Source organism: Euwallacea similis, chromosome 23, assembly GCF_039881205.1.
Source record: "Euwallacea similis isolate ESF13 chromosome 23, ESF131.1, whole genome shotgun sequence".
Taxonomy (NCBI): Eukaryota; Metazoa; Arthropoda; class Insecta; order Coleoptera; family Curculionidae; genus Euwallacea; species Euwallacea similis.
Window position 1 is genome coordinate 2,554,069 of NC_089631.1, and position 21,258 is coordinate 2,575,326.

Here is a 21,258-nt window from a genome sequence, read left to right on the forward strand (position 1 = left end):
CGACAATTCACCAAGAAGAAGTTTTCGATAAAGGCTTTCGGATTTCGAAATCCGGCTCGAAGGACCAATGTGCGCGCGAGTTTTCCTTTTATAAGAAAACACTGGCAGGAATGATTTTAAAGTTTTTAATGAAAAGATATATTATAATTGCTTAGTAATAAGGCCCTGACTCGGACACCTCGTTAAGATGGAATGAATGCAACTTGGGTCGAGCCTAAGTAGAGAAAAAATAAGAAAAACAAACAAGGAGGAGACAGTGCCCAATTTCGCCGGGTGAACCGAAATACACCCGCGGTCTTAAATAATATCAATTAACAAATATCCAGAAATTTATGGGATTTGAAAAAATATACGAGAGCCGTAAGATCTATCGGTTCTAGAGTTTATACAATCCTAATTAATAGATTCGGATTACAAACATCTTGTGTCGCCGCGCTAACACTCGTCTGAATCATCTAAGAAACGATATCGGTATGAAAATATATGTCAGATCTTCCAAACTCGTAGAGAAACAAAAACACAAGTTTAGGTGGTACTTCTTTATTTCTCTAGAATCGGGAATCGAATGAATCCCTTTTTGATGCGTGAGGGTCACCCCGGGTGCATCTGCTTTTCTTCCAAAAAGCCTGTCACCATACCTTCCACATTCTTCCCACGCTTACATCCTTTAATCATCTTATTCGCACCTCCATATGTTTTTAGGCGAGATGATAAACAGACCTTTATCTTTACCACGAATGATCTATTTTGACTAGTACAAGTTTAGTCCATTTCTAATTTACAATGGGGCACCAGTAGGTGCCTGTGACATTCCGCACATGTCCAAGGATAAGTTACAATATTATGGGACAACATGTTTTTTGCATTTACATTAAATAAGTTGATAAGTAACCCCATATGGCTTTCTTTATGAAAGCTCACATATACAAAAAAACTCTACAGTCTGCCTTTTTCAAAGGTACTAATCATAGGTTGAACGATAACAACGATACAATGGCCTCCAAACATTCAAAAATTTCTTCAGCCTTTTTTGCAAACATACAGCTCATCGGTCAAATCACGATAACTATGCACAACACGAAATAATATACATATGTATATATACGAGGGCCGTTTGATAGGTCAATGACGTTTTGAATTTCTCGCGTAATAACTTTAAATGCAACATCACTCTCGTCAACTGTCATCTGTTGGTAGACTACTGTCAAATGTTGAGCAAGCTACGTCATTTAGTCTGTGTTTAACAACTATTGAAAGCAGACGACCTCGTGAATTTTGACAAAAACGGAAAAAAGTGAATTTCGTATGCTGATCAAGCATTATTTTTTACGTAAAAAAACCATCACCGAAATCAAGGAAAGGTTTGATAAATACTATGGGGACTCTATACCATCAATTTCAATGATTAAGAAGTGGTTTGCTGAGTTTCGTTGTGGTCGTAGCAGCACAAGTGACGCAGAACGTTTAGATCGTCCAAAAGAGGTCTTCACGCCAGAAATTGTCAATAAAATCCATGGAACGATATTGGACGATCGGAGAATGAAAGTATGTGAGGTGGTTGAGGCTGTAGGCATCTCAACTAAGTGGGTACATTACATTTTACATGAACATTTGGATATGAAAAAGTTATCCACGCGATGGGTGCCACAATTGTTTACACTTGACCATAAGTGTTCCCTTATGACCATTTCAAAAGAGTGTTTAGTGATGTTCAGCCGCAATTCAAATGGGTTTTTGCGCCGTTTCGTAACCGTTAACGAAACGTGGATCCGTCATAACACACCAGAGACTAAGAAACAATCGAAACAGTGGGTTTCTCCAGATGAACGTGCACCAAAGAAGACCAAGATGGGTCTATCGGTCAACAAAGTGATGACCAGAGTTTTTTGGGATACACGCGGTGTCACTCACATCGATTACCTTAAAAATGGTAAAACGATCACTGGTGACTATTATTCAGAGCATTCGGACAGATATCGAATTGAAGCAAAAACCACCGTATTTGGCGAAAAAAAATGCTGTTCCATCAAGACAATGTACGGATGCACACGTGTGTAGTCGCTATGGCAAAAATTCATAAATTAGGCTACAAATTGCTATCCCACTCAGCATATCCTTCAGATTCAACCCCCTGCGACTATTTGCTATTTCCAAATCTGAAGAAATGGCTGGGCGGTAAGAGATCTGGATCGAATGAAGAAGTCATCACTGAAACAAACGTCTATTTTGGGGACTTTGATAAAACCCATTATTTGGAAGGGATAAAAAAATTGGAAAAACGCTGAACTAAGTGTATTGAGCTAAAAGGAGGCTCTGTTAAGAAATAAAACATTTTTTGGCCGAAAAAAATATCTTTCATTCAAAAAGTCACTGACTTATCAAACGGTCCTTGTATATTTGAATTTAAATAACTTTACCTATTGGAGAGTTAATTCTGTAAATGATAATTTCATTTTATCCTCATGCTGGACATCCTTATCTTGTACAGGGCGTTTTAATTTGGAGTGTTTTGACATGAAAACCTATTTTTTGACCAAATAGAAGAAAACTGATTTAGATGTCACGGGCTCAATTTTTGAGAAATGTTTAATGTTAAAAACCGTTTCCTGACATCGTCACAATCTACTGAGGTATAGAAGGTTTTTCGATTTTTGGCGAAATTGAAAATCGCCAATAAATTTTTTATTTATTTAGATATTGGAATTGCGTAAAAACACTATTATTGTACTTTTTTGAAAGAAATTTAATGGAGTGCTTAAATTTTTTCTGCTGTTTACTGTTTGCCTACAAATTGCTACAACTTAATTTTTTCAAATATAAATCATACGTGGCCATGGCATAACAAATAGACAATTTTAAACCCTTTTCAACGATACATATAAATTTAATATTTATTAACGAAAATGACGAAAATACAACGTATTAATTTTTTTACATTAGTTGGCTATGAAAATTGCTGTCAAAGGCGTTGAGACCATGTATAACAATATAAATAATAAATATTTATAATATATAAATATAGTATAAAATAATATATACATTGTGCGAGTTTTGAATGGAACAGTCCATATAACTAAGATTCCGAACATATGTGGCCAAAATCCTAGAACACGTCAATTTTTATTCTTTCTTGCGGTTTTTTTTTAAGGTAAATTCATGTATACAGGGTAGTCCAAAAATCAGGTACAACCACCATCTTTGTTTTTTCAAATGGAAACACCTATTTTTCATTTTATTTTTGAATTCTACATAAAATTCTAAGTGTTTTTCTAAGTTTCGACTTTTCCATGTCTTAAAAAATTTGATTCCAATATCCTAAATTTGTTGTTTGTGATTTTCGGAAAATTTCGGCGGATATCTTTCGTTGAATGTACGGCAAGTGCTCTCCAAAACTTTGTTACACTCTCCATGAATAAAGAATAAATTAAAAATATCACTATTTGAATAAGTATTATTAAAGTTCATGATTCTAAACTGCTGAGCGAACTTATTAAATTAATAATTACATTAATGCATGTTACAGGAAGCAGCCATGTTCTTTTCAAAGCCAACTAAGATACCTAGAATTATTATTGTACAATATTAGAAAATCGCAAATTAGAGCAAAAGCGTTCATTTAAGGTATAGGGATGCTTAATAATAATCGATTCAGAATTAAATTTAGATTCTAGACATATAAAAATATATGGGGTGTTCCATTTGAAATAAGCGACTTTTTTGCTATCAAAGTTCTTTAAATATGACGTGGTTTTTTGGATACCCTGTATGATATTTATAAAAACTTTTCACATTAACCTAGTCTACCATATCTAGTTAACATGTCAACAAATTTTCGTAAAACCAGCTTCAATAATAGCTGAGAATTTTAAATTTTATAGAAATGGTGTTTTAGAAAGATTTTTCTTTTAAACTAAAATATCTTTAAAACAGTTAGGTTTAGGTATAGGAGTACCTAATAAGAATTTAATCAGCTTAATCACTAGATTCCAAAAATGCAAAAATATGCTGGGTGTTCCATTTGAAATAAGGAAGTTGACCTCGATTTCCGGTATAACCGGAAGTGATATAACCTTCAAAATATTTTAAAAAAGTAGAGTGTATCTATATTAGTTTAATCCCCAAATATGAAAAATTTAGATTAGTTACAAGTACAAAAGTTTCTAATGAAACAGTTACGTGAATCACCCTGTATATATCGTTAAAAAGGGTTTAAAATTGATTATTTAGTTAAGCTATGGCATGTATGATTTATATTTGAAAAAATGAAGTTGTAGCAATTTGTAGGAAAACGGTGAAAATTCGAGTATTCCCTTAGATTCTTCTCAAAAAAGTGCCATAATCTTTTTACGCAATTCCAATATTTTAATAATTAAGAAAGTTATTGGCGATTTTCAAAAAGGCTGAAAATGGAAAAACTTTCTATATCTTAGTGGATTGTGACGATATCGAGAAACGGTTTTATAACATTAAATATTTCTCAAAAATCGAGACCGTGACGCCTAAATCAGTTTTCTTCTATCTAGTCCGGAAATAGGTTTTTCTTGTCAATACACTCCAAATTGAAACATCCTGTGCACAGTGTATCTGAATTTGAAAATTTTTACTTATCGGAGATGTGATAAAGTAATTCGGTAAATGAAATTAATCTCGAAAGAAAACAAAATCAATCAACACCTCCTTTGAGCAGCTCACTAAAAAATAACAAATAGTTTAATGATAGTTCGATAAGACAATAATTGAGGTTTTCAAATTACAGAAATAGAGTCGAAGACCACTCGTCTGCAAATTTTAATTTTCGAACGTATTTGACGGTAAATTTACGTTGTCGGCATAGGGCTCATATCAATTGTTTTATTAAAGTGCGTTCGAAATTTTTCTTTATATTACACTTTTTAACTTTATAATTATTAAACTTAACGTTAGACTTTATAAATTAGAAGATTTTTTTATACCATCCCTAGCAGCTACATTAGGCCAAATCGAACTGTTAGGAAATAACATACATTGAGTCTTAGAACGATTTTTAGGACAGAAAACACATTACGTTCAAAACTCTAAAAACAAAATCACGAGACGAAAATACCCACACAAAATGCGTCACATACAGGATGTCCCCAAAAATATTGGTACAAATGAGTATAACGTGCTAACGGATAAAGGAATAGAACGATTTTGGTAAATACACCGCATAAATTCCTACAGGCCGTTTTCCGCATGAAACAAGTGCATTTTAGTGCATAATGTGATTAATACAGCGTGTCCTGTTGTTTTCCGCCCGAATGCTAAATCAATAAAAACACAAATATTACGGGTTTTTAAATGGTATTAGAAAACCATTATACATACATATTTGGTTTCTCTATTTTTGCTTGCCATTCAACAATAGCCCCAAGTACTTATAGCTCATCCTAATTACTTATACTCGCAATAAATACAGAAACTACTACTTATCCTGCTACTATTATTGCCATTTTATCAGTCGGGGGAATGTCTACTGAAATACTCATAACTAACCGTTTTATCTAAACGTTTGGATAAACAATACCTCGTGCCTCTAAACGGTGTTAATTACGCTCTAATAGCATATCTAATCACATGAGCGGATCGACTCAAGTGCCCACACGACCCGCATCCTTTAGATAATCATTATTTTGTCCATCTGATTGTAGCCAAATTATAATGTTGTCATTATTTTTTTTGTCTAGACTACCAGAAGAGCAATCCAGGTAATGTAGAAAAAGCAAGACCCCTCGTATCGATAGACGCGCAATCGAAATTTCGTACCTACAAAAAGCCGGGCTAAATTGTTGAGATTTAATTGGCACACCCCGATTTTCAGCTGTAACTATGAGGATAAGTATTCAAATAAGGTAGAAAGTTTTTGGTAGGGCCCCCTTTTTCCATTCTAGTAGTTGTTGGTGTTGGGCAGAACAGTGCATACTAAGGTTTTATTTCATATGTTATTCCAAGTTATTAAAAATCTTGAGTTGCTATAAAAGAGATGTTTTTCCTTGTAGAAACGCAGACAATGACAGTGGCAAAATGAGACATTAAAGATACCCATCAAATGTCAAATTTTATTAGGAATGCGCTAAGTTTCTAACCTACCTCATTCAATAGCGCAATCAGAAATTTGGGACATTACTAATAAAAATTGACATTTGTGGTATTTAACACCCTCAGTGATCTTTAAGTGAACTAATTTGTCAAATTTGGTCACTGTTACTGCCCAATATTTATACGTAGGGAAAACCATCCATAGCGACCCAATATTTTTATTAAGTGTGAATAACATATATTGGTTTGAGATAAGTCAGTAAAATTACGAAAAAAAGATGTTTAGATAATGTTTTAGTTTACGCTTTAGGAGGATGTTCGATATTCTTGTGTGTGGAGGTTTTTCGCTTCTCTCTTTGTTATACTTAAATATTCGCGATTTTTGGCAAACATCTTTGTCCCTCAATTTTTTATGCCTAAAAAATAGGGTTTTATTAGTGGAGCAAATGCGCGATTTAATCTTCAGAAATGTGACTTACGCCTATCACAAACTTATTTAAAAAGTCTGTTTTATCAGCTTTAAGCTCTATTTGAATAGGTATTTTCGAAATTGTGCAACTTTTCATGACAGATGTTTTGCTTCTGATGAACCCTCACCAATTTGAACGGCAAAAAATGTTTTGGAAAACTTCCAGTAAGTGTGAATCCATCAATCTATCTCTCTCTTACGCATAAAAACACATATACATAAGTCTGTCTTTGCTCAGGTCATTATGCTCGGAAAAATGTATTTGATGACTTTTCATGTCTTCTAAGAACATTTTGTAATCGAAATTGAGCTTAAGTGTATAGTTATTTCATAAATCATTTTTTTAATATCCAGAACAAATAGTTTTTAGGATTTTACCAAACTACCAACTTATCTAGGAATTTATGACTAACTACTGAAAGATTTTATTAAAAAGAAGATAAACAAGCACATAATTTAGCGGACCTATAGAAGTCAGTGAAATTTGACAGTAACATCCTCTAAATTTTCTAAAATCCTTTTTGAACATGATCTTGTTACTCAAAAACATGAGATATAAACTCCCACACTCCAGGACATTGAACATTCCCCTGCAGCTATTGTTGATAGTAGGTACTGAACTCCCAATCTTTCTGCAATATCTACATATTTTTAAACCCCATTCGGTGTAGTTTATTAAGGCTTTGAGGACAAACAGTGCTTTCTATTTGGGAATTTCCCTTCGTATTTTTGCGGTTTAGTAGTTACACGTGTCGCTGTTCTCATTGCATTTAAATACGTACAATTGGTATAATAAAACCGAAATTGATTTTGCTATCATATGGACGGAAAATGTTTTGAGGAAATACTGTGAAGCAGAACTGATGGGGATAAGTTATTAAATGAGGTAAATACGATAAAGAAATATGGAATTACCTGACTGTGATGACAGTTATTTATAGTATATATAGGATGTCTCAAAATTGTTACTTGCAAAGAATTCGATTATTATTATTCTACGTTGAAAAATATGGTATATTATCTATGTGAAGACCAGTCCCCGTTACTGATTATTGAGGTATATGTTGTTCCAAATTCCACTTCCAACATGGGGACCTCGTGAATTTTCCCCATTTGGAAGGATGTTAGTTGAATCTTCTGAAGATAAAAACATTATTGATGAAAGAAAGGCATGAGCGATGATGGTAGCAAAATCAGCAATATTTCCATGGAAAGAGCTACTAAACCGACACGAATATGAAAAACGTCTTTGAAAAGTCTGAGGTATCGTTGAATCTCACTCACGTCTGCAACACAAACGCTTATTTGTGAATAAGATATGGTTGAGCCATTTTATATTCTTGTGCAGCCGGTTATATTGATGTCAATGAAATTTCACATTTTTATTTAATTTAATTTAGTTTCATTTAATTAATTTTAATTAAACATTAATTTCACTTAAAGTTTGAGCAACTACACTTCACAGGACATTGATGTAATTGTCATATATCACATTACCTTTGAGCTTATATATACATGATGTGCTTTTCTTCCACGTGCGATGAAAAAGAAATAAATCCATACCTCCATTTATAGATCTCTTTAGAGTAAATCCAACCCTGCAATCTTAGTTACCCAAGCTGTGGTAACCGCCGCTTTTTGCCTAATTGTATCTCTTCAAGGATTTTATTTAATGTTGTTTGTGATCTCCCTTTGGGGCTGATTGTAATTTTTGTAGCGCCTTATCGGTCCTCTGATCAAGCAAATCAAAGGTGCTGTATAAATCCAAATCTCTTCTGTTTCAGGCGCTACCTATGGCACCGGCATTACCGCGATAAAGCTTACCGCTTTGGGCAGACCTCAATTGCTGGTAAGTATTTCTCTCGTTCTTATAGTTTACAGTTGTCTCATTTATTCATTTCATGCAGAACAGCATTTTCAGATTACGCTTTTTTTAGCTTCAACTGTCTGAGGTAATTATGCGCACTCGCCAGTACATGGCCGAAATTGTTGGTGGTGAAGGCAATGTCTTGAGACACCACACCAAACCTGAGGAACTAGAATCGAAATTCGATAAGATCCAGGATAAGGAATCTTTGAAGAAATTCTTGACGCAAGTCACCTACGATAAGGAAGGGTAAGATTCATTAGAAAAAATTTCACGCGTTCAGGCTCAAGTGCATTGTCATATGATCCTTTGTAAATATTATTGCGGTTCCTGCTGTGCCGTCAAGTGGCGTGTAACTAATCGTTTTATGCACTTGATGGGTAAGTGCCTCCGACATGTTTATGCATATGCCGGAAATCAGCGTAATTATCAATAGGTGACATTCTATTTTACCTGAAAGAATAATGGCGTATGTGGCGTATATTAGATCGCGAGGATGATTAGTTTAATAAGGTAAAGAGCCATTGACGCATCTTCTCTTTGATTAGTTATTTTTAGGGTGTGTAGCTGATAAGATAAAGGCCTAATTAATAATGAGTCTACATAATCGAGTAGTAGACAGGAATATAATCGCAAATTTAACTGTCTCGGATCACATCCTGCGTTTTGGAGATAAGAAAAAAATCAGACTTTACAAAATTATTTAACGCACGCTTTGGCAGTACGGAAATACATGAACTTTTTGAAATATTTCGATTTAAATCCAAAAAAGAAGCTGCGGAGTACCATTGAGTGTATGGTTGGTTGTCTACTGGCTACACCTGCAAGCATTAAGCAGTGTTACCGGGAGAGGTTACCATATTAAAAGAAGGGAATTTTTGGGGATGATAAATGCGGATTTCATGGAAATTAATGTAATGTAATAAGTAATGGCGATTTTCTTTCGTGAACTTCCGCTGCTCTTCTAGGGACGAGAATAAAATGAAGAGAGTTCCGGTCTTGATAATTCAAGAGAAGTTTTGCACTCCCAAAAACAAAAAAAAAAAGAAATTGAGAGATTCACTAATTGTGCATTATTAGTTATTAACTATGAATCTTCGTGCTAGTCAGCAGATGTTTCATTCATCTTCTCTTTTGGTATCTAAAGCTTTGCTCAAATTATCAAATCCAAAACAAACTTACGTCATACCATGCATTTTTCAATGTTATCAATCTCTCTATTGAATTTTCGTATGTTTTAGTGAAACTGGCTTGAAGAGGTTAGTAAGTAACGGGTGATCATGAAAGAAACCTTAAGTAGGCGTTGAAATAGCAGAAGTATATCTTAGATAAATTCACCTTCTATTTAATATCAACGTCAGATGTTTGGTAGTTAATAGTACATGACTTAATCAACGCCCTACGTGCACACTTCAATGCCTACTGAGAGGTTTATTGAGAGGATTACTCATTATTACCAACCAAAAGTCTGACGCTCCTGGTAATACTCGCTAGTCCCTTGCCCTGTATAACTAATACAAACGTAGGCTAATAACGAATTAAACATTATTTCTGTTATATTTTAAGAAAACATAAAGTTTTTGTCTTTGTTTTACACAGCATTCTCCATTTGTTCCCCTGGTCGGGCATTATTGACGAAAATCAAGAGCTGAGCAACACGTTCCGCGTTCCCGACCTGAAGACAGGTCGCATGGCTCGCTTGATCACCCAACTGTCCGTCAAGGAAGAAGAGATGTTTAGGAACATGATTAGGAGGATAAATACTATTGTCAAGGTATTTCAAACATTATTTAAAAAGTGCTTTATGCCGTTAATGTTTTCTTGACTTTTAGGCAGCGCAAGAAATGGATGTCCGCATTATGGTTGATGCGGAACAGACCTATTTCCAGCCGGCCATTACCCGCATAACTCTGGAATTCATGCGGAAATACAACAAAGAAAAAGCCATAGTGTTTAATACTTACCAGTGCTACTTGAGGAATGCCTTGACTGAAGTCACCACCGACTTGGAGCAGGCCAAACGTCAGAACTTTTATTTTGGTGCGAAGCTAGTGCGAGGGGCTTACTTGGAACAGGTAAGATGCCCGAGCACATTAATGATCGTACGTTAATGATTTTTGCCTGTAAAGGAAAGAGCTCGAGCTGCGGCCATGGGCTATCCGGACCCAACTAATCCCAACTTCGAAGCTACCACCGAGATGTACCACAAGACCCTCACCGAGTGTCTGAGGAGAATTAAGGCGTTCAAAGACAAGGGCGAGGACAAGAAAATCGCCATAATGGTGGCCTCGCACAACGAAGATACCGTTCGATTTGCCATTGAAAAGATGAAGGAGTTCGGAATCGAGCCATCGGATAAAGTCATTTGCTTCGGCCAGTTGTTGGCCATGTGTGATTATATTACCTTCCCGTTAGGTAAGATAGAATAACAAATTTAGTTACTATTTCAGTTAGTAGGGTTATAAGTTTCATCACTCTGGGATACATTCAGTCATTTAGTTCAGGATTAAGGGGGTAAACCCTTCTGTTGATTGGTAGTCTATGCAGTTTTATGGCGTTTAAATCTGTTATGAGCCCACTCTTCATGAGGGGAATACAGATATCAAATAACCAGTGGATGAATTCAATCTCTATAAGGCATCATATATTGATGATAGCATCCAGGCAAATTTACAAGAAGACTGAGTACAGTGCTCCCATCATTGAGGAACTTTTAATGTTGGACATAATATAATATGTAGGCATACATACTATATGTCCTCACACGTTAAATGAAGATCAAGACCTTTGAGTACATGTGTCACATTAAATTTCAGGCCAATCGGGCTACTCTGCTTACAAATACATCCCCTACGGGCCGGTCAACGAGGTACTCCCTTACCTCTCTAGGAGAGCCCACGAGAATAAAGGTGTTTTGAAGAAGATCAAGAAAGAGAAGAGACTGCTAGCTAAGGAGATTTTGAGGCGCATGGCCACTGGTCAGATTTGGTACACGCCGAAAGGCAACTATGTGCCAGTTTAAGAAAAAATTCGTCAAAGATGTAAAATGTAAGTATTTTTTAATCACAGAAGTGAGGTAGTTGAAGGCATTTTTCAACCACAAGTTAGTTGTTTCTGCCTCATATATCCTTAATGAATTAAATTTAAAAAAATTCTCCTTGATTTTAATTTCAAGGTTCCTTCCTCAGAAGACCCTGACTCGATCATATGTACTTCAAGGGCCGCACCCCACGTAGTCCGGCCACACACGCATCCACGACATAACTTGTTTGTAGATATTAATAAGTAGGTAAAAGTCGAATTAAAGCCCACATTTTCTCAATTTTAAGACGGAACTCCTGTCTGCGTGAAGCGAGCCTAAAATCTGGTTATGTAGTATTAATCCTCATTAGTTTTCTGATAAAGAAAAATGTATTAAAGTGAGATTATTAGGGGATAGGAGGTATAACTACTTCAATGAAGGTTAATGCGTACAGTCAATTACCATTAAGGGATTAGGCGTCGTTTTGAGAGGTTTTTATGTAGTGCTTATTCCTGGCTTCACGCAAACTGTGCAGTTGATAGATAGTGTTTTTCGCTTAAAATATCTTATAAAAATTGTACAGCGTAACTTGTGTATGAATGTTATTGGTGTATATGATCTTTAAATTATTTTTTTTGTAAGTTTTAAGTGGAAATTTAGGTTTTTTTGAAAATGATTCGTCGGTTTATTATTTATTAGTTGAAGGTGAAATGCAAAGCCTCCAAGTGCACCTGCCGATAAAGAGATGGGTCTCCTCCTTGAATGCATTACTACTGGGCTGCAAATAAATACTAAACTGAAATTCCGTTTTTTTGTTGAAGTCATGATGATATTATCTAGTTATCCAAACCCTTTTTCGATTAATCGCGAACGTTATCGATAGTTTTTAGCCTGTGATTTAATAGGTTAATTATCGGTTAATAGTCCCCTATTATCATTTAGTATTTTTTAAAAATGTTTTTTTTTCTGGTGTGATTTGAATAAATTTCATTGAAATTATTGTGATTTTTATTTAATGTTTGTTAAATACGCTTGTGGCCGGTTTCGGTTTAATTTAAGTATTGCACTTCAACAGATGAATTAGGCCGAAATCGTCTTACCTAATGTTTATTGATGTGTCGTTAAGGAAAATGTTCAGACAATAAATTTATGTCTAAATAAAGAAGTACATAAATGTTAAAGTTGGTTTTTGTTCCGAAAAAATTGCGGTGAGTCGCGGATTGAAGAGCTGCACATCTAAGCAGGGAATTGATAATGACCGAATTTGGTACTTAACTCGGTCTTCACTTGTCGGTGCTCTTCGAGTGGGAATTGTTGGAATAAAAGAAGAGATTGGCACTGAAATTTATATTTTAACGGTTGTGTTATAAAAAACCGTTTAACATTGCTGTGTTAGTTAGGAATAATAAATTTTAGGGTATTGCTTTATCAATTGGATAAGTGGTGTACTACCTTTTAATAACAATCTACTATAATGCTAAATATTAACATTTTTTCTTTCAATACTTGATACATTGGGCATTTTTTTAACTTCAAAATTAGCATATGGAAGACTTTCACACACATAAAAGATTATTGCCCACGTTTTAGAGTTTATTCGTTTTAAGTTAATATACGTTCACACTTAAAATAGTGCTTAAAGTCAATTGCACACAACCACAGGTTTGTAGAATAAAATTTCTCATAAACTCTTTGTCAAAAAACAAGTAGATTACTTAAGCACTAATAATCAGCTAAATCATCATTACATGAATCTTTTCATTTGCTTACTCTGGCGCTCCATGCCAAGCTGCGCTTTTTCACATTTATCAATCATATTGTCAATCGTGCTTAGATTTTGACTAGGATCTCTTCTGCTTGTTGAAGAAGACTCGATCTTTTCACAGTTCGTCATGTCATTGGATTCTTCCATCTGAGCCGTCCCATCGTTTGGTCTGCCAATTTTCGATCTCACAAATCTTGAAAATGGAGCCTAAAACGCCTTAATTAAAGTATTTTACTATAGTGGGTTATTACGTGGATTTTATTAACAGTAAAATTGTTGATTCTCCTCTGAGTTGACTTTAAAATGGTATTCAATTCGTCCAATTTTCCAGTTGCATGGAACAGTTTTTCGTTTTGTGCGTACTCTTCCTGAAAATTTTTTATAACGAATTCAACGTTTGGCAGTATCTAAACTCTTGAACCTTCATGTTTTCGGCTTCAAAATGTTCTTCGTTTGTACTCAGTTCGTCTGCCTTTTTCTTCATAAAATCTTCATAATCCGGCTTTTCGATGCCCAAGAGTTCAGCCCTCATGCACTCGTACTCGTACGTACCTTCAGCCATAATTCTTTGGCGCAATAAATATTTGAAGATTAACAGTTGGTGGTAATTGAAGAGATTTTCATAATCTGAAGCACTGTAATTATTGCGATACGAATTTTTAAAGCATGAAATTAACTGAACATTTGCGAGGAATCGATGTCCAAAGACAGTAGATTGCCAAGGTTTTTGTTCACTACTGAGTCTGGGTAATTCATGAACAATTATTATGCAACACGTGGGAAATGTATTGATTTTACTTTTAGCTTGAAAGATGCCTGTAAATTGCGTATAATAGACTAAAGTCGATGAAGGATTTGATATTGAGCTTTCTAACTGAGTCTCTTGTTAATATAGAGGTAGATGGCGCAGGTCACTTGAAAAGGCTATATTTAGTTTTTGAAAAAGAAAATACGGAGCGTTCACTCCACTCCTACATGAAATCACCTGGATATCGAATTGTGATTTAAAATTACAGTTTACTGCCACCTCTACTACTAAATCCTGAATTAACATACTTGTCCTCGATTCAGTACCAAATTGCTTGCCTAATCTTTTTGCAGTATTGTATTGTTTTTCACTTTACCCACATAAACTCGCATTGGGCGATCCAACAGCGTTTTCCATGATCTAGTATTATACGAGAAGTAACCTGCGAAAAAGGGCTTAACAATCTTCTAATTTTTTTATTTGCTTCAGCACAAGCACCCCTGAGAATAATGAGCTTCAGGAGAGAAGTTGAGCAAATATTAAGCACTTGTCCTGCGTGACGTTGTGAATGATAGCACCGTAAAACATGCTGCTCTAGCAATGAAAGATCATAAATCCAACTGATATTCATTTATTTCAACAAAATAACAATTCGTTATCTGAAAGGTAGTTACAAACCAAGAAAATTGACGTGTACAGTGTACATTAAATCTGGAAGCATTTTGTTTTATAGTGTAGAAAAATTATCAGTTCGTCTAAACGTTAGACGCCAAAGCGCAGACTTAAATTATGTACCTTGTAAAACAGATAAAAATTAAAAAATTCACAAATATTTACAATCGGGGAAACCCTTTGTTTACGCTTAGAATTATTTATAATATCTTAAGACTTAGTTATATACATTCCCAAGTTCTCCTTAGTTATACCGCAAAAAACACATATACAGACTAAACGCAAAAGAAAATTTACATCTTACGGTTATGTCGAAGTCTTTTGACTCTCCGTTGAATCAATTTCTCTGGGACCCCGGGCGAAATTAGTTTTTGAGTGTGCTTTCATCACGTTTAGAACCCCGAGATGGTTACAGAAGTTGACCCAACTGAACTTAAAGAGAAGGTATGAAAAATTGCACTTAGCGCAACATAAACAGGGCTCTCTAGGTCATCGTGTACAAAACAATCGTCAATCTAACTAGCACTTCTTATGGAAATGCAAAAAACTACTTTCCGCATACGAACCAAAATGTTCTTATAATAAATTAGACAATTTACCGTATAATATAATATACCTTTCAACTAGAACTAGTTCCGACTTAAACGTACTTTTACTCCAAATTTGCAAACTATTTACAAGTCGACAAAAACCAATATATGGACGTTAGACGCGTGCCGCAACCCCATAGTTGTAACAACTTCTGTCAATGAAGCACTAACGGGCCTTTCGACGAAATTTGTTTATTAATAAAGAACCCGCCCGAACGTTGAATTTGAACATATTAAGCCTTAAAAGTAAATCATTCGACTCGAATTACAATCACCACTTAGGGGCATCTTAAACGAAACACAAGGTTTATACCATATAACCTAAGAATATCACTTATATGACCTGTATATACATATATTATAAGAAAAATTTTGGGAGAAGGGTCTCAAGAACTCGTTAGGCGTTTAAAGGCTGTTTCGTGTCACTTTTATGTGTTGAAAATGCCACCACCTGGGGAACATGGTTCGAATTTCTTGTGATAGGGGAAGCCACGTAATTAGGGTTTTCCGAAAAAAATCAGCCCCTTTCGGTAAAAGGGATACGAAAAACTTTACAAAAATGTCAGAAATTGTCGTATAATTATACGTACAAAATTTCGAAAAAATAAAATCAGTTTTTCTATGGGGAAAACCCAAGAGAAAATCAAAATTCTCGTGAAAAAGCGAAGGGCTCTCGCCGTGGTGCGACTTCATAAAGCGCTTTGCGCGATTGTAATCAGGCACCACAACACGCAAATGAATCAGAGATTACCAGAGAAATTTGGTTTTTACCTGTTCGCATTGTCTTTCTGTTACGCACAAAAACCACGTCTCACGCATTTTGCGGTAAATTGCCCATAGTTACCTTGGGTCCGCAAATAATCGGATGCTCCGTGTGAGCCCTTTTTTGACACGTTTATTTTCGATTTATCTGGAAAGGTTTTCAGCCTTTTAAGGTTTGATACGCGACTCCAGGACCTTTGAACTGCCATTTTCTACAATAAGTAAAAAATAATAAATATATCGGTTTATGCAGTCTAAGGTCTTTGCCAACCGATAATTTGACGGGACGCTTCACCGGGAGCTTCGGTGCCCCTACCAGTACCCAGTTAACATGAGCACCCATTATTATCTTAACACAAAAGAAGGTGGCATTGTTGCAATTTTTCTAGGTGATTTTTAGAATCTATTTTGTTGGATATTAGATGGCGCTCGCCTCTGTATAAGTTCATTAACCAACCAAATAAATTTACATCAAATAAAGTCACAGGATACATCATTTGCCGCCTACAAATCCCTTTCCAACCATCGCCCCTACTTCAAACTCCCTTTCGATGAGAAAATAACGCCATTGCGCGTCAGGGCGCGCATCCTTAACCGCTAATCTTCGTCGCTGAGCGGTTCATATTGCGCTGACAGTAATGGTTTTGGCTCGTTGTTGCGCACTCCGTCATTCTCTTTGTGCACGTACGAGTACGGATAACCCCCCTGTGGATGTCGTTGACTGTCAGCAGACTGCTGAGTTCCAAAATCGTTCTCGTGCTTTTCTTCATCTATAACCATGTCCCCAGGACTATCACTGCGGTCTTTATCTTGCGCGTGAGCGTCTTGAATGTCCTTCTTATCGTCCTCAGTGCGCATCACTTCCACTATTCTATTCTTTACGTAATCCAGCGGAGACATGTGTGAAGGTGGCTGTTGGTACCTCCGGTAATTTTGATCCGACCAGTGATTGTTCTCGGGCGGTGAAACCGGCTCGTGGTGATACTTTTGCGATTGCGCAATCCGTATTATCTGCCTCTCATCTTGCTGCGGCTGTTGTGCAGTTTGGTGCGGTGTGACCGCCCGTTTGCTCTCGTCCTTCTGCTGCTGCTGCTGCTGCGCCTGCAATCGTCGTTTCCATTGCTCAGATTCCTGCTGCTGTAGATGGTAATAAGCCCCGGCTCTAGTGTTGAAATCATGGCTGATCACCGAATCTGTCAGCTCTTTAACCGTCAAGTTCTTGTTCGCTCCCTCGCCATCGAGGTCAACGTTAATAATCGAAGGGGATTGACTGATGGGAGGGTCCCGTTGGAAGCCCTGGAACAGCAAATCTCCGGCTCTAGGTGGTTCCCTAGAATGGAGAAGCAATTAAAGTAACATGAAATTGAATAATGTGGTACAACGCAAAATTTTAGGTTAACGGTTAAGTAACAAGCAAACGCTGGCTATTGAATTAATCCAAGCTAACGAATGTATTTGTACTTCAACAACATACCTATTAGGGACGACGTCCCCTCGACTAGCCTCTGCAGTCTGATTGATCTGATGCGTGATAATAGCATCGATAAGGCTAGCTGCGGTCATGGTGCTCGGATCACTCCTGGCCTGCTGTCTCGGCTGTTGCTGATAAACTACCCTCCTCTGTTCATCCATTCTCTGCTGCTGCTGCTGCTGTTGCCTCATCTGTTGCTGGTGCTGCAACAACTGCAACCTATGAGGCTGTTCCATAATATTATCGGCCATGGTCTTGCCCAAACCCTCGTGAGGGGCGTTCGGCACCGGCAGACTCGGTTGCTGAACCGACAACTCCACCAATGTAGACAAGGCTTCATGTCCCGGAGGAGTGGGATGGTACTGCGGCCTCGTGTGTCTTTGAATCACCCCCTGGCGCTGTTGGCTTTGCTGAGGAGGTGGCGTTCTATGCGAACTGTTCGTCGGGTAATATTGGGGCTTCTCCTGCCTTCTGTTTTGCATTTGCTGGGACGTCATGTAATCGTCAAAGATTAACTGTCTTTGGGAGCTGATTTGATCGTAAGGGATTCTTTGAGGCGGGTAGTGATACTGGGGCTGCTGGTTCATGTTCTGTTGGGCGGGCATTCGCTGCTGTTTCGCATAATAGTCCAACATTCTCTTGTCTTGTTGCAGATTATGCGAGGGATGTATGGGGGTTCCTTTAGTGATCGAGCCCATTTTGTCGGGAATTTGTCGAAGAATTCCATCAGCGTACCGCGCTGGTTGGTTAATAATGGGGGTTCCCAAGGTAATAGAACCAGTTTTAGGATTAGCAGGTTGGGGGCTAGGCAGTTTTACTTGGGACGTCCGGATAAACGCAGGGCTTTTGCGTTCGGGGTGGTACATGTACGGGTCAGTCCTGTGCACCAGGGGTTGCAAATGCTTAGGGTGTGAAGACGTCATTGGATCTCTAGGTTTCTTAATGCTCAGGTCCAACGTCTCAGGGATGGAATCTCGGTTATCCGGCACTTGCACCACCACTAAATCGTCCCTTCCACTGGGAATTGAGTCGGATTGCGGCTGGGTACGTAAAGGTACAGACACTGGAGTGATAGTAGCCCCAATAGTGTTCGCCAACTTCGTCAAACTAATATCCGCTCTGGACTGGTGGGGCGGCTGAGATCTATTGGGCAGACTGTTCAAATTGTACTCGCTCACTATCGTCACTTCATTCGCATCGTTATTCAATATAGACGATATCGTGGGGGCCATCCCTGGCCCTTGCACTCCTCCTCCGGGCTGCTGCCCACCCGCATTTTTGTTCAACGAAATTTCGATCACGTTCATCACCAACTCTTTCACGCTAAGAGGGCTTTGGGCAGGGCGCGGCTGATAGTCATTGGCCACTGGAGTTATCGTGGTGGTTGGATAATGGTCTGTTTGCGCCTCGTCAGCGGTCTCAGTCGCACTCGAATCATAATCTTCCTTTTTAACCGCGTTTTGGCCCCCTCCTTGCATCACCGGAGGGCTCTCTGCCGCGCTGGTAGTATCACTGGAATGTCTTTCACGATCTCTCATCGGCTCCTCACAGCTAGACGTGCTTGAACCCGATTCCTCCTCATCTGTTAGTGTGGGTTTACGATCGCCCAAGCAACTTTCAAGATTTAAACGTTTGCGATTGGCAGCATAAAAGTTCCGTACTTGATGGGGCATTTTATTAATCCTCTCCCCCACTAGCTGCCAATTAGCTCCCAACTCCGTAAGGGCAGACTTCAGCTGAGAAACTTCTTCATCGGGCCACTCTTCTACAGGCCCCAGTCTCCGCTGTATTCTATTGAAGCAGGCGGAACAGCACTTGGTGACCCCACTGGGGATGCGGAATTCTACCAAAATGGGATCGCGCACGTCTGGAGGGAGATCTTGCAGGCGATAAGGAAAAGAACGAAGACGCTTCACTCGCCCTCGAGCATTGGGGCAGGTGGGTAGTGGACAATGGGTGTAGCGGGACCGGACGCATTTGCACCTGCAAGTGTTGCAAACCCGGGAATTGGGGGCCACTTGATCTTCGTGCAGGCCGTATTGCGTTGCTTGGCTCGGCTGCAGAGGTCGAGAGTGCAGCTGGGGGCCCAGTTGCGAGTTGCAGACTGCGCAGGTGCCTTGAATTGTTTTATCTGAAACAAATTTTACTGGTAAGAATCAACTTAAACGTTACCCAAGGCACTAACGCCCGGATGTGTAGCTTGAGTTTAAACTCGAACTGATCTCCGGTTAAACTCTCTCTCTTTCTCTCTGTTGAATCAATTAACTAGCCCAACGGAACTGGACTTTTGACTAACTTGAAACCACCCTGAGAGTTGGGATAGAACAATCTGAATGTTTAAATTAATCTAAAACCAAAACTTAAGGAAAATTTCTCTTGATTATAGAGACTTTTACCATTAAATTTTTTTGCACGAGCATCTCTCTCCTTTTCTTTACCTCGCTCTCTTTTTCTATCTCGCTCTCACTCTCTCTCGACCAAGCTAAAGATCGATTAATTAATTCGTCACTTGTATAATATTCCAGAAAATTCACGGTGTTTAGTTAATTATTTCAAACTGTCCCCACAAAAAATAAAACGAAAAATGTAATGTTATTAGTGCAATTTCGTGCCGTAAGTGACACGTTAGCTTAATACGATTGGTATCTTATCTAAGTCAATATCAGACAAATTATGTAAAGTAATATCGCCTTTCAAAAAACATGGAAGTAATAATCCTTCGTTTTCAATTTTTCGTAATTTACTTTATGCGTGTTAAACTTTTTTAAAAAGAATTTGCGTATAAACCTTATTCATACTTGACATTTTCACATTCATAGTTCCTTTTCGCCGTCGAATCAAATTTGCACGAAAACAGAGCCCAGAGGCCGAAGCTCAATTATGTCCGAAACACTTAATATAATAGAGAATTCTCAAAGTTAAGCGTCCCATTACGTGCCCCCGTTCAAAATTGAATATTAATATTTAATTTAATTAGGAGAAAAGTGTGTATTCTCTTAATGTATACAGGCCGCCGGCGAAGAGCAGCCTGATGCTGCGCGCTTGATTTCGCAGTGTTTGGATAGCAGCCCCTGGAAAAGGGGTTTTCGATAGGTTTTAAGGTTATTAAAAAAATTCATCCGTTGACTGACGCAGTTCGTGAGAGGGTCAAGAAGTGGATTAGTTGTAGCCAGAATTCGCCGAACTTCAAGTTGCTCCTAACTAATTTACACAATAATCCGATTGTACTAATCGTAAGAGATTACGTCGGTGAAGTTAAAAAATCTCGACATTTTAGTAAACATTGCAGGAAGTCTACTTGGCAACACAGCATCGACGCTTGTTCGCTGCGCACATTTGCTCAAAGAATTAAACATCATTGTCATTTTCACCTGCAAGTCAATTGTTTCTAAAAACGACCACCTTTTTTTTGTGCAAAGAGAACAAGGACAACATCAGCCTTATTTAACAAACGTTAACAATTGTCTCCATGACAAGCGGCAGAATTGACACATGACGTTATGTTCGCATTAATGTACAAATGAAGCTATAGTTCTGTTAAAAAACTATAAATTTTTCCCAAGTACTTAATGCAGTGGCCCTGAAGTCATCCCCTATTAGCATAATCTTTAGGTTAAATTTTGTTCCTTAATTTAAGAGGGATTCGCATAATATCTCTTTGTCAAGATCTCTCCCGAGACTGAAAAATCAAACATAACGGCTTGTTAAAACATCGCGGATGAGAAAGCTTCGATTTAAAAGATTTTCTGCATGAATTTTGACATTGTTGTGTTTTATTTCCTTGGGGACGCTTTAGGCTGATTGTTATTTCTCTGGAGTGGAATGAAATTGGCGG

At 37.6% G+C, this 21,258-nt stretch overlaps 3 protein-coding genes across 4 annotated transcripts in view; 1 reads left to right on the forward strand and 2 right to left on the reverse strand.

Moving 5' to 3' along the window:
- Nucleotides 1-12,596, forward strand: part of slgA (proline dehydrogenase slgA) — a 41,190-nt gene extending 28,594 nt beyond the window's left edge. Inside the window, exons 4-11 of one of the 2 annotated variants that reach the window (XM_066401835.1) lie at nucleotides 5,706-5,726; nucleotides 8,311-8,375; nucleotides 8,464-8,642; nucleotides 9,993-10,167; nucleotides 10,226-10,468; nucleotides 10,523-10,808; nucleotides 11,210-11,441; nucleotides 11,569-12,596. In XM_066401835.1, the coding sequence (XP_066257932.1) occupies nucleotides 5,706-5,726; nucleotides 8,311-8,375; nucleotides 8,464-8,642; nucleotides 9,993-10,167; nucleotides 10,226-10,468; nucleotides 10,523-10,808; nucleotides 11,210-11,415 (1,175 nt within the window). In that variant the 3' untranslated portion in view covers nucleotides 11,416-11,441; nucleotides 11,569-12,596. The remainder of the gene's footprint in view (nucleotides 1-5,705; nucleotides 5,727-8,310; nucleotides 8,376-8,463; nucleotides 8,643-9,992; nucleotides 10,168-10,225; nucleotides 10,469-10,522; nucleotides 10,809-11,209; nucleotides 11,442-11,568) is intronic. The other variant, XM_066401836.1, reaches the window with a different exon arrangement.
- Nucleotides 12,597-12,810: 214 nt separating this feature from the next.
- On the reverse strand, nucleotides 12,811-14,061 carry LOC136416594 (uncharacterized). The gene is made up of 3 exons (XM_066401857.1): nucleotides 13,602-14,061; nucleotides 13,447-13,548; nucleotides 12,811-13,387 (listed from the first exon to the last, which is right to left on the reverse strand). Exons 1-3 carry the CDS (start codon nucleotides 13,740-13,742, stop codon nucleotides 13,160-13,162), a joined length of 471 nt encoding a protein of 156 aa, XP_066257954.1. The 5' UTR covers nucleotides 13,743-14,061; the 3' UTR covers nucleotides 12,811-13,159.
- A 482-nt stretch (nucleotides 14,062-14,543) lies between these two features.
- The window catches only part of Smr (Smrter), a 65,211-nt gene continuing 58,496 nt past the window's right edge, over nucleotides 14,544-21,258 (reverse strand). Inside the window, exons 13-14 of the mRNA XM_066401823.1 lie at nucleotides 17,427-19,554; nucleotides 14,544-17,282 (exon numbers count right to left, since the gene is read on the reverse strand). Coding sequence (XP_066257920.1) covers nucleotides 16,550-17,282; nucleotides 17,427-19,554 — 2,861 coding nt within the window. The 3' untranslated portion in view covers nucleotides 14,544-16,549. The remainder of the gene's footprint in view (nucleotides 17,283-17,426; nucleotides 19,555-21,258) is intronic.